The sequence below is a fragment of the Rutilus rutilus genome, assembly GCF_951802725.1.
Source record: "Rutilus rutilus genome assembly, chromosome: 3".
Classification (NCBI taxonomy): Eukaryota; Metazoa; Chordata; class Actinopteri; order Cypriniformes; family Leuciscidae; genus Rutilus; species Rutilus rutilus.
Genome location: NC_140211.1, coordinates 23599631 through 23613955, shown reverse-complemented (window position 1 = coordinate 23613955; position 14325 = coordinate 23599631). Strand labels below are relative to the sequence as shown.

At 37.8% G+C, this 14325-nt stretch overlaps 1 protein-coding gene across 1 annotated transcript in view; it reads left to right on the top strand.

Moving 5' to 3' along the window:
• Positions 1 to 586: 586 nt before the first annotated feature.
• Positions 587 to 14325, top strand: part of pias1a (protein inhibitor of activated STAT, 1a) — a 39535-nt gene continuing 25796 nt past the window's right edge. Inside the window, exon 1 of the mRNA XM_084405542.1 lies at positions 587 to 625. Coding sequence (XP_084261668.1) covers positions 602 to 625 — 24 coding nt within the window. The 5' untranslated portion in view covers positions 587 to 601. The remainder of the gene's footprint in view (positions 626 to 14325) is intronic.

Here is a 14325-nt window from a genome sequence, read left to right as displayed (position 1 = left end):
ATGGGTTTATTCGTGCACGAATGTTCTATTTGGAGCGTTCGAATACACTATTCTGTTAAACAGGGTTATGAAAGTAAGATATATGGTTCACATAGAAGATCTGAATTACGTTCTCAAAGACGACAGTAAAAAAAATACATCTGAATATGAAATTAGCTTCGGCGGGAGTTGTTTAAACTTTGTTTATTGTCAAATAAACACGTGATAGGCTACTTCTGCAATGGTACCCTTTAATTACAGACAGTGTGTTTAATTTGATTATCCACTAATTCAATGCTGACATGTGCACCCACCTCTGTAGAAAGGTATTTACAACTGTTGTGGGGCATTAAAATACAGAAGACGAAAATGCTGATTCAAAGAAATACTTTGTAATGACTGAAAACAACGTTCAGATAAATATAATCTATTTGAATGCATGCGTTTCACTTTCCGACATGATACTTGTAGTAAGCATGCTTTCTCCCAACATAACCGAAGTTTTCCACGCAGCATTTTAGGCACTACTCGTTGCAAAACGTGTGAGCGGTTACGCCGGCAACGAGCAGCGCGTGCATACCACGTGACCCGACAGCGTCACGCCTGCGCTAGCAGTCACAAGATGGCGGAGAGTGCGGAACTAAAGGTAAAACGCTGCGCTCAATTTCCAGTCGGATAGTGTGTAGGGATATCTTATTGTACCCTCAGAAGTACGCGTACTACTTACCTGCTGTATCAAGAGGCCGTTATTATGCATTTAACCTCTGTTCTCGTAGCCAAAGTTGCATGAGAAATGATTTAGCAGTGGAGCTCTTGTAGAAAGCTTTCAGCGTGTTATTGTTGATGTAGAGGGAGCTGTCTGTCCACCGCTCTCCTCAGGGGAATTACTAACTTTAACTCTTTTCTCCCTAATAACTCACGCTAAGAGTATCTGTTGAAAATCAGTCTCAGACTCTGGTTATTTGAACATTTACTGCTAGTAGACCGTATGTGTGGATTTTTATGGTTAATATGTGATGTAGTCGCCTGTACTTGTGGATTTGCTAGAAAGCTCCACCGCTTCGCGTGCTGGGCGCGAGCGCTGTTGACGTGCTGTCAATCAAGTTGGAGGAAGTGCACGAGCACCGTCACTCAGATTTCAGCACCTAAACAACAACTGACCATTGCAGTCGATCATCAAACTTAAGTCAGATGTTATTACATAGATGCTCAGTGAACATTTAAGTTCACCATCCTTAAGCTTCGATACCAGTCGATAAGGCTGAACAAGCTTTGCCTTCTTAAAAAAAGTTCCAATATTGCATGATTATATTTCTGTTATTTAAAGTGTTATTTGAGCCAAAACGTGGGACAAAAGTATGAGATTTTAGGCAGAATGACAGCCTCAGTCTCCATTCGCTCTATTGTGTGGAAAAAGGATATTATGAAAGTGAATGGTGACTGAAGCTGTCTTGCTGATTCTATTGTGTTTCACAAAAGACAATAGGCCTATGTCATTTATAACGAATTTTGTTGTGGTTGCATGAACTAACCAGTTATGTTTAATGTAATATGTTAATGACAGGTGTTGCGTGACTGTGATGCTCTGGTGATGTCTTGAATCTTTATTAAGAGGGTCCTAGCTGGAAAATAATATTCCACAACATACTAAAGCACTATCAAGTTTTTCTCTCTCATTTGAGCAAGCTGTGCATGTCTGATAAAGCTTTTTGATTTGTGTCTATGGAAACTGAAGTCCTCTGCACATTGGAATAAGGTCACACTTTTTTAAATGTCTGTGCTTTTGTGATTTGTTCTGCTCTATTTTATTCATTCTCATTCAAGGTTTCATCTGGTCTTTTTGCTTGATTGTAAATTAGGGGGGAAAAAAGGATTTAGTCCTCTGGTCCTGTCTTTCTACTTATTCATTTTTTACATACTGACCTACTGTTTGGTCAGTGTCTTTAGCAGGTCCACTTACAAGTGCAGAGATTAAATTGTAAGCCAAAATTAGATTCTCCTTTTACTTAGCTTGCAAAAACATTTAATAGTTACTTAAAGGCAGTAATGAGCAACTACACACACACTGTTACTTTGGGTTTGGCCAAAGGTGTGGATGAGGTAGACTTGCCCACATGTTGCTTACTGGACTGATATTCATCATGCCTTCTTGGTCTCTAGCTCTGTCTCTCTGCATTTCTGCAGTCTTAAACTCAGTTTTAGATTAGAATGCAGATTACAGTCTAATCTGAGCTGTAGGCCTATATTTAGTTAGCTTTTTTTGTGCTTTGAGGCATTTGACAAAAATTCAGACCGTGTTCCTGGTAAACTCAATCGACTCTTTGCATGTTCACTACTACCTATGTATTTCCGCTGATATCTCAGTGCTACATTAGCTTCCTTTATACTAGTATTCTCCCATAGCAGACTGTGGTAGTAGGAAGCCCTTTCTGTATTTCTAATAACTGTAGATCACAACAAATTATATTATTAGATTTAGTGCTGTCAAATCGATTAGGCCTAATCGCATCTAACATAAAAGCTTTGGTTTATATAATATATGTGTGTGTCGGCTATATATTAATATACAGGATTTTTCCTATCTCAAAACAAGGCGGAGGTGGTAAAACCGCGATCATATGTGTACTGATCGTATTTTAATAGTAAGATAGTTCGATTTTTCATTTTGTCATATATTGTCTTTCCACATTATTTGCGTTGGTGGACCGTGGTACCTCTAGTACTTTAACTTTAATAAAATTTCCCCCCTAATATTATTAAATGTATGCTTCGTCTTTCATTTCAAATTCTTAAATCTGAAATTCAATTAGAGTAATAAGGCACTAGCCGATATGGCTGTAACCAATCAAATTAAATAATTTACACTGAAAAATGTAACTGTATTAAATGAGATTATGAGATTGTTTAAATAATAATATTATACAAATAAGAAATTTCGAAAAGAATGATACTTTGAAACTAAACCGCCAGTAGGTGGCGGCAGGTGACTGTCTTAATGAGTGAGTCATTGAGTCGTTCATTCAAACGATTCTTTCAAACAGCTGATTTATTCAGAATGAGGCGGTTGTTTATGAATAGGCAAATGAATCTTTGACTCAACCGATTCGTTCAAAACGCTGAAAATCATTAAGTAATGAAAACGCGGTTATATAGACGTTTTAATCAGGCCATTTGTCCCGTTGGGCAAGTAAAATTCTCTTTCACTTGTTCCTTCAAAAAAATCCACGTGTCCCGCACAATAATAATGTCGAACCCTGATATGTTTTCCTTGATTGGTTTTCCCAGAAGAGAATTTTAGGCTACATTGTTGAAAACGAAAGTAAAAGAGTGACGCACGGTTATTGCGTTTTACCGTGATGATGAGAGTTTCGTGTCTTTATTAAACTTAACACATTAATGATTCATCTCTCATCCATCCGCGATTAGGCTAATTGGAATGTTATTTTTTAATACTTGGCTCGCCTGACCCGAGGATATAACCGCGATCCGCGCATCACTATCGGCAAACTATACGGTTTGAAAATGGACACAGGCCGGAAACCCGCTACGGAACCGCCACGGTGTAAAATGGTTTTGTCGAATTTGACGGAGGCGGCCATATATGTGTGTGCGTGTCTGTGAGCAGCGGCGGCCTTAATTAAGCATCTGGGGGCCCGTTTCAATAACTAATATGGGGCCCTACCCACATAAAACATAAACAAAATAGAGTAGAAAAAGCAAGGCTTCCTGTTGGTTTGCATCAGTGGTATATTATTTTATTGCGTGCACTTTCAGCTTCATGAACAGGCAGCTCAACATAGAAATAATCCAACCTTATTTGATTTAAACTATATACAATTATACTCGCCCTTTCACGCAGGGCAACTTCACTGCTTAACTTAATTGATTTGCGCAGTAACGCTATATTTTCAGATGTCTGGGCTGACTTTAAAAACTGTCTGTCTCTGTAAACGGGGCTTTCTCCCTGGCATCTCCCTCACCTGTCTCAGCGGTAGGAACTTCATCGTCATGTAACCGCGGCGCGAGGCCATCAGTGTTTTGCTTAGAATTGTGGGTAGTGTAGTATTTCTCCAGAAGATCGCAAATGACAAGGTTGATTTCATACCTTGTGGCTTTTATAGGAGCAGAAACTTTCGTTTCACAACCTCGTTGCTCGTGGGCAATCTACCTGGGATGGTTTAGACCAGGGATGGGCGACTTCGGTCCTGGAGGGCCACTGTCCTACAGAGTTTAGCTCCAACCCTGAAAAAAATCACCTGCCTGTAATTTTCTAGTAATCCTGAGGACCTTGATTAGCTTGTTCAGGTTTGTTTGATTAGGGTTGAAGCTAAACTCTGTAGGACAGTGGCCCTCCAGGACCGAAGTTGCCCATCCCTGGTTTAGACATTATGGCTGAACATCAATATAATGGGATTTTGCTGGTCTGTTGGGGCCCCCCTTGGAGGGCGGGGCCTGTTTCAATTGAAACGGGTGAAACATAGGTAAGGCCGCGTCTGTCTGTGTGTATATGTTTATACACACACACACACACACACACACACACACACACATATATATATTTATATATAAATATAATAATACATTTACACATATGTAAACAATCTTTGTCACTTGCTCTCTTATTTGAACTTTTGTAATTAAAATAGATTTGTGTTTTGATCATGTTTTAAATGAGCAAAGTTAAAAACGCATGCATTGAAGTTATACTAACTAGTATATTGCTGCATCATCAAATAATTTCTATTGAACATGGTTTGGATCCATTTAAAATTCAGCAGGCCAACATAAATACAACAGAACAAAGATAAATATGAAATAAACCGAGCTTTTCAGGAAGGTACTTCAGTAATTTTCAGGTACAGAAATAAAGTAATCAAATGAAAAATATATTCTTCATTGAATAAATGAACTATAGGCCTATACATTAACCATTATTTAAGTTAATGAAGTTATTTGGTCATAAGCTAATGTGCTCCAAAACAATGACAAAATGTGCATTTAGAAGATATAAGCATTCAAAACTTAGTCTCTCACTTCTAACCAATATGGATCAACGATTTTGACATCACACTGCACTTCAGATTCTCATCAGATTTTCTGTCCAATCAAATGCTCTCTAGAATCTGAAGCGTCCCGCCCCCTGCACAATAAATAGACACTGAAGCTGAAATCGGTCACTTGTTCACACACTAATTACCATTTTCTATATGGTGAATGGCGCATAGTGCACTATATAGAGAATAGGGAACAATTCAGACAGTGTTATGTATATAAAGTGTATATGCTTTCCAGTGAGGCGAATGAAGTCTGGTTTTGCATTAGTCTCACGCAAACCGCCACAGCACGCACACAGTCTGCTCCGGCCCAGAAACACGATAGCACAGAGTGGATCATATGCATGAGTTGGCGCATACCAGAAAACATATCAGACCTTTTTAAATTCAACACAGCATGCTATATTTTAAAGCGATATGATTAGGAGGAGAAAAGGTTAGATAGACTCTGCATTAGAAACAGCACTGACGAGTGCCAAAGAGGAACAAAATCACTTTCACAGACCTTTCCCCTTACTTTTCCAAGCTGGTGGAATGACCTGTCCAACTCTACCCGAGCTACTGAGTCTTTAGCCATTTTCAAGAAACTGAAGAAGCATCTTTTTAGGCAACACTTGACCCATTAATACTAACACTTACTACTACTCATTATCTATTAATACAAAAAACAAAAAAACCTTGCTACGTGTGCTGTGCTGGACTAACTGGGACTGGACACGGCACTTGCAAATTTTTGCCCTGTTGTTGGTTTGATTGCTTGCTTCTATTGCTCTCCAAATTTGTAAGCTGCTTTGGCTAAAAGCACCTGCTTAATGATTAAATGTAAATGTAAAAACACCGGTGCCGTGCACCAACATAAATTTCAAAACTACACAAATAACACTTTTCAAACTACACACCCTCAGCATGATTATGATCATTGTTTTGCTTTAGTAACAGTTTTATATTAAATCTTAAAGAGGAATTTATTAGACTGTGGCTGTCATAGGCTGTCAAATGCGGCTTTACCGAGCTCAACGGCTCTGGCCGAGCTGTGATATAAGTGAAACGCTATTGGCTATTTTAAAAAAGGGGAGGAGCAGCTCGATATGTCCCATCCTGGCTTCCTGTTTTAGTGGACATTACATCAACACATTGAACATTGACAGCAGCGCAGCAGGAATATTAGGCTGCTGACACTTTAAGAACTGCACGGATCCAATTTACTGATACACAAGCGTTTTATTTCTCAACTGTTTATGTTGATTTAAGACATAACCAAATATGTTTACAAGGATACTCTCAAAGACAGGCTTTTTGATATAAGTTTGTGTGATTTAGAAGAAGTGATTGAGAACTCAATTCAGTATTTTCCGGGCGCGCACTTTGGATGTGTGCGCACACAAATCTTCTCACTCAGTGAGTAGAATTGAGTTCTCTTTCACGTCTTCACGTGCAAAGGATAAACTTTTGTAAAGATGCAGCACTGGCCTGATCGGGACAGTGACAATTCTGTCAGTTGTCCCGATCGTTGTTCTCTCTGGCACCGGGCAGTCCATATTGTCGAGCCCTGCCGTATTTTGTATAGATTTCATTTTGTTAAGCAAGTATTTCAGTATTTTACCCAGAGAAAAATGTTGGAGTATGCCACAGACATTATACAACTCGGTGCCTACACGCAGTTCATTAATAAATCATCTTATAGCCGAAATGCCAATGTTTTTAAATTGATCTAAAATCGTCCGATAAATATCAGCAGCCAATACATCGTTACGTCTTTAACAATATTTATAATGTTGTCTATAGTAAACAACATTTTAGTATATCATATTAGTAATGAGTTCCAGAAACTCTAAATACCTTTTGCGTAAAGGTGGATCATCAATTCAACATTGATTTGTTTATTCTGTTATTGGACACTTCCTGTGCTTAATTTTCGGACAATTTCCATATACACTTCTCTGCACCGGAGCGGTGGCTGCTGAGACAAAATAGGGAAGCGATTGTGCATAGAGTCCATTGAATTAACTCAGTAGTGATATGTTAGGGGGTCCCCACCCAGGACTGTATGTATTAATAATTTTTTTTTAAGAATTGATAATTGCAACAGAATCTCCTTTTTAGTCATGGATCAGATTACTTATTTAACTTCACAATTCCTTAGACCAATACTTCTTTACATTTTCGGTCAGAGGATTTGGAGAATGATATTCGCATCTATCTGGTGCTGATTTATATAATAGTGATTAGGTAAGAGTTGATGTAACCTAAGCTGTTTTTAAAGCATGCGAGTTTTGCATAGTCCTGTTGCCTAATGCCTACCTGCAGGAATTGTCAGTTGTGGGTCTAGATGTTTTACTGTAGTGTTTTTGGATGTTGCTGTATGTCAGTACAAAGAAAATATTACTTTGAGTGTACACGCATTCCTCGATTCATTATTTTATTCATTTGATAAGATCCACACACACTCATACTAATGTGCTCATTCCCTCTCAGGCTGTAGCCAGCTATATCCGTCCACACAAATAGCCTCCATCAACACAGAGGTGATTAAGGTGGGGATTGTGGTTGTGTGTGTGTGTGTGTGTGTGTGTGTTTTATTATATCTCCCTTCAGCAGATGTTCTCTTACCTGGCTCTAGCTCCTGTACCAATTTCCTGGGGGTTTAGCTCACACTGCACATTCTCACACACAATGCAGCACATAACCAAATACTGGAAAATAGACATTTCTAAAATGTGGAATCATCCTACTGATCTGGGGTCATTTGCTGCTATTATGGCTTTTAATATGTGTAGTCAGCTCAGCAATCATGCTCTGTTTGGACTGTCATCTAAATCATGTATTAAACTCTCCCTGTCTCCACTCAGCATACTTCACACTATCACAGCATTATAGATGAATGAGGTTTAGATTTAAGACACGATGAGCTCCACATGCCCAACAAATTAGATTTTATGTTTTTAAAGCTGCCAAGTGACAGTGATGCACATGCAGACTGACTGAATAAAGAGGATGCTGAGAAGCTCGTACTCTCGCTCTCTCTGTTATTTGTTTGTACTCGTTTTTTTTTGTAAATGCAGGTTATAGATCTTATTGTGAACCATTCATCCCTGTATATGTTTCATATTGTATTATTTATTTTTTTAGACCATGTAATAATTAATCATAATTCGTTATTTTGGTGAAAAAGACTTTTGTCTGGTCATGTATATGCCTGACTTCTCCAATTATTTAGTCAGTTTTAAACCCAAAATATTGACTGCAAGTTTACATTCATTTTTGGGTGCAACAGCCACATCTCACAATCCAATCAACAACCGATGGATAGAGCCAAAACATCCCCTTACATTTTCTTCTTTTTCAATAATCTATTACACTCAGATTTACGTCACGGAAGAAAATATCTCTCGCTACTTCTGTTTCATTGTGGCTTTAAGAGATGTGTAAGGTCATGCTAATCACGTAAAACTTCTTATCTTGAAGTGCACATTTTTACCACCCTACAACTATCATTAGTGTTTTTTGCATTTAGTGGTTTGGAAATGCATTTGGTGATAAATATAACTCAATATATTTCTCTGCGTAAACACAGGAACAATGATGTGCGTTCTCTTTATTCATGTTTCAGATATTATTTAAGTGTGATAGGAGCCGGCTGTTCCTGAAGTGAATGTATTACACACCGACACATAATTACATCAGGAAAAGTTTTTTTTTTTTTTTTTTTTTTTTGCAATGCATTAGTGATTAGTGCCTTTGCAGTTTGCACCTGCTTCATCAACACGTGCGTATGAATGCCTGTGGGCTCAGAAAGCTGTCATATCCTTGGTTTTACATGTTTGCAAATTGCTTGTTTCTGAACTTGCAAACGGTAAGCAATTAACGGAAAGCCTCAACTCTGGAAAATGTTTAAGGCCACCTAATACATCCTCTTGTTAAAAACAAATGATTTGGAAGTGTTCAAAACCAAACTTAATTGACTCAGGGACTCAATGATCATAATAGATCAATGTATATCAATCAGGCTGATTATGTGGCGATTGGGAAATTGTTGGCATTGGTAGATAACTGTGTCTGCTTGACCCATTAACGGCAGTGTTAGTTAACTTTTTTTTTTAATCAGTTTAAAAATCTACCGAAAGTATTGTCAAGGCATACAACATTTCTATTTTTGTGTGAAGTTTGAGTGCATTTTCAAGAAAAAATGCGTTTCAATTCAGCGATGTTGTGTATATTTCGTTACTTTAAATTGTGTTATGTGAGTAAAGGTAAAATGGGACTTAAGTTTTTGTATTTCATATTATTTTTTTATTTTTTTCTCTGTATAGTGAAATGGAGATCATTAGCAAATGGTATTGTGTATCAATTTTAAAACAACAGCAATGACAACTCAGAAAGTGTCCAGCTTTAGGCCTTCCTGTACATGGCCGTTATATTGACTGTTGATATTGCCGAAGGCCTTGCCAAAATTGAGCAAAAACAGATACATTACAAATCGGTTCTGCATATCGGTTTTCAGGCATAAACATACAAATATTCAGTATAGATTAGAAAATATTAGCATCGGACGTCAGCCTATGTGTTGTGCTCTTTCTCTAAAAGATGAACTTGTAATTAATTATTTGATAGAACAGAACATTTGACATGTTTTACGAGTAATAATGCCGCATTAAACAGCACCTGTTCATCATATTTTGGGTTTTTGTGGTGTCAGTGTTCAGTCACTTGTTCCTTCTTTTCTGAAGCAGCTCCATTGAGTAGCGCACACAGCATTAGTAGCGCTGTTTGTGTGCAGTGTGTTTGTAGACAGTTAAGTGGCTCTGCTGGGGACATTGCTATTTACTGCTGTCATATCCGAACCCTTAGATCATGCTATGATTGTATGGTTACATGGATGTATGTGTGTGCGCTCACCGCTTGAGCTGTGTTGGTGGAACACAAAGCACTGAGGTATGTGAGTGTTGATCTTCCGCCAGTGAGCTGCAGGGCTGGAGATGGTGGGGGAGGGGTGGACCAGAGAGAGAGAGAGTTGGAGGAAAAGCTGGCACACTAATTGTGTTCTGGGCTCTTAGCTAGAGAGAAAGAGAGGGTGCATGCAAGTGAAATTGGGAATAGGGGTGTATGTTTGTGACCCCTCAACTGTTGTTGGTCTTCAGAAGCAGGCAGACAGGCATTCGAAAGGACGGAGGGATTCGGTCTCTGAATCACCTTCATTTTCTGAAATAACACTTCAGGAAAGATTATCTTCTTCATCATGGGCCCATGTGCACCTGAGCCCAAAAGACAGACCACAAACACACCTGTCCTAGACAAATGCTCAAATTAACCTGTGTTACACACCTGAGCCCCAAAAAATGCTTCTGTTTTTGCATTGTATCCCACAAACATTGTTTTGTGCTGGTGTATGTAGCATTTTATGTTCTCCTTTCTGTTTTTATTAAGTGAAAATCTGCATGACCTTGAAGATTATTTGGCTGGATCACCCGCATGAAGCAATAGGCTATATTAGAGCATGTACCTGGCACAGATTTACCCTGAACAGCAGGAGCCAAAATATACAAAAACAAACACATTTGCGTACGCTGGGGGGGGAAAAAGATTTTAAATGTTTTTCAGAAGAAATGAGAAGGAAGTACTCTTCTTTCTGCTGCCCGAAGACAAATACTCTAACCCATAAATTTGCATTGCATAAATAAACAATTCACTTTTTTTTTTGCTCATACTCTGAACAGTCGTAACCTTTGTGCTGCACGTTTGTGTTGTTGAGTGCGCTTATTAATACACGGACCTCCCCTAATCAGGTGCACCTGTTTAATAAGCCCTTCAATAGATGGTCAGATTCCAGCTGTGTTCACTGCTCCCTGAACACTGAGCAGAGGATTATTAGAATTTCACTTGGCACAATTTATTTGTTTGGAACTTCATCAAACTCAGACAACACGAGTCACACAGATTAGGTGTTTTGAGTATGATGATGTAACATTAGCATGATTACCATACTTTTGTATTTTTGAGGGTATAATGTAAAAAAGCATATATTATAAATTCAAGTACTATAATTTTTTTACTCTTGGAACCTCTAAATTAAATTTAGTCATCAAATCACTACCTGCAATGTTCAATATAAGTATATATGTATCATCATCATCTTACCTGGCTGTTATGCAACCCATCATAATAGCTTTTTAACGATCACATTGCCTATCTGTTGCATGCGCTTTATGCTCACAAAACTTCCAAGGTAAAACTTCTAAATACAATAAAGCTGAATAAAAACGCAATCAGCACGTTTATTTGACCCTGGTTGAATGTATTATTGAGGTAGTTTTTATTTTATTTTATTTTTTAATTGAAGTCTAAAATGTCTTAAATTAAAGCAAAATACCTTACATTTATGATGATTAAATTACATGTTTTATAAGGGAATACAGCGTTTAGTGAAATAGCCAAATGTGATGGACATTTTTGCATTAATTATTTCTTGACTGTGATTATTGCAAACGTATTCATATGCAGGACTCTACTGCCTGAACATACATTCAACATGCCTGAACATGTTGTGGAATCTTTCTTAAATTTGGCATGAAATGAAAATAAATATAAAATAAATAAACAAAAAAAAATGTTTGGTGAAACATGCAGGACTTCTCCAATCATTTAGTCCACTTAAACCTGCCGTTCATCGTCCACATCTGCACAACAACCGATGCATAGAACTAAGTCCCCGTCATGCATTTTTTATTTTCAATAATCTGTTAAACTCAGAATAACGTCACAATGTGGAACAAAAGATCTCTCGCTACTTTCATTTCATTGGAACTTTAAGATGGCAAAATACACTGTTATAGAGAGAAAATTATGCCATAATTTCCTCATCCTCATGATGTTCCAAACCCGTATGACTTTCTTTCATCTGTGTAACAAAAAAAGAAGATATTTTGAGAAATCTATATAAATATATAGATTTTTGTCTATACAATGGAAAACAATGTAAACAATGTTGGGGAACTTCCACTCAAAAAGATTGAAATAAAGCATTATCCATAGTTAATGAACATGTTTGATTAAGGCAACGTGTGTTACAAAATACAGACATATATTACTATACAGTGATATTTAGCCTAACATGTCTGTCATATTGCTGCAGAAATAATCAAGCTTTTGTGGTAATTCATTATCTGTTGAAAGTAATTTCAACTTTTACTTTTCGATTTCAATGCTTTTACACTTTTAAGTTTCCTTTTAATGTTCAGTGATTGAAGGGTGAACAGAATAATGTCACTTCATTGTACCCAGTTTTAAAAAAAAGCGTATTATTGCATTCATAGAGCGAGCCTTTCACTTATTGTTTACAGTTTAACGGAAGTTATTCCCATTATTAGTGCAAAGCATCATGGGGTGTAGGAAAAATGTGAATATGTTTAAAAATAGTGAGCTCACTTTGCAGCAGGCTTTAGCATTACCTGTTTATAGTGCCTGTTTGAATGAAGCTGACTGTTTCACTGCAGACAGTGAGTATACTTCTATCTGTGTGTCTCCTCTCTGCAGGTTTTAGAGTGTTGGTGTTGTTGAACCACTTTCAAACTCCTATGACACAGTGTTGTGCAATTAAACCTCAGCAGGGTGGCCGAATCTGACGTTGGCACTGGTGCAACTAAGACCTTTACTTTCTGACATCTGGAATTTTGTGTGTGACATTGTGCTCTAGTTGGTTGTGGGCTAAAGCATTAGACCCACTGGACTGTGATGAGGGAGAGGGGTTTGGGTGTAGGAGAGGGATAGAATGTGGACGGTTGACTTTGGTGAGAAAAATCAGGGAAACAAGACATGAATATCATGCAATATACACTTGGCTGCTGACAAAAGTGTTAGGTCAATTCTGTATTTTAAGCTTATTTGTATAATTTTCAAGGTTAAATCCTGCAATTGTCATGTGATATGTCAGGTTATATGATGGGCGTATTAATTTCCATTCGTTTTCTGAATTGAGAAATCAAATTTTATTTCAAATATCCTGTAAGTTTCAGAACTCAAAACTTCCTCATTAGTCCAAAAACAGCTTTTATTGAAACCAAGCTCAGAAAGTGACTCGTTTTGGATTTTGTCACATTATTACATCATAGTGCGGTGAAAGATGCGCCTCTGCAGAAGATCAACGCCTACTTCTACATCATGCATGTCATGTAGTAGTAAATACGAGAGAGACGCAAACACAGGATTACTCCAGTGACAAAACGATAGAGATGCCTCTGAGGATTACAAGACACTTTGAAGTGCCAAGTTGTGGAAAAACACAGTCTTTGCATTGCCATTGTTGTGATCCTAACAATAAGGAAGCTTAGATGAATTTTAATTTTAACGACGCTCTAGTCAGATTGAGTCAGTAAGGCTGTTTGTTTGATCGTAGAGAACTCTGCTTTTGTTATTGTTTTGATCTAAGCCATTCGCTGTAATTCTGAATATAAGCTTCAGTGAGCGACATCTTCTGTTTTGTCATCAGTAAGACATTACAACTAGTTAAGTTTTATTTAAAGGTTGTATCAGCGATTTCAGGCCAACCAATCACCGACAGGGGGTGGGTGTTGTGAGGAAGTCGGAGAACACGAGCGCAAAACCTCACAACACCCTCCCCCTGTCGGTGATTGGTTGGAACACTATTTGTTTTGGTTTTAAGTGGTTGGTGAAACCAATACTTTTTGTGTGCAGATCTCAGAGCCTAGAGCCTACAGAGACGCGTTTTTTTGACGCCATGCTTATGGGGCGGGAAAGATTAGATGAATGTGATAATTTATGTTTGGGCCTTTTTTGGGCCTGAAATCGCTGATACAACCTTTAAAACATCACTGCAAATGACATTGTATACGTTTTTCACGTTATTGAAAAGGATGAACTATGAATAACCTATAAGAATGACGATGGTGCATTCATTCATAATTCCTTTTACATGAAACATCGTAAGTCATTCTTACATGTCGTACCCAAGTTTATTAGATCCATGTCTCACAGTGTGATTTGTAATGATCTTATAGGATTGCCGAAATCGCAGTCTGTAGCAGGCATAAAACACTCGGCTAGTTGTACTAGACACTGTACATCAAGTGTTTTAATATGAATATCCGTATATCAAGAGCAATGATGCAAATGACACTGTAAACCATGCATTAATTACTTTGATGATAGATCAGGTGCCGGCTCACCGCTATTGGAAATGGAGCCAAGAAAAGAGATGATTAATTGTGGAGAACAAGAAGGGGATGGGTTAATTAAAGACACTCAAAGTTCTTTACTTGTTTTGTTTTTTTGACACTCT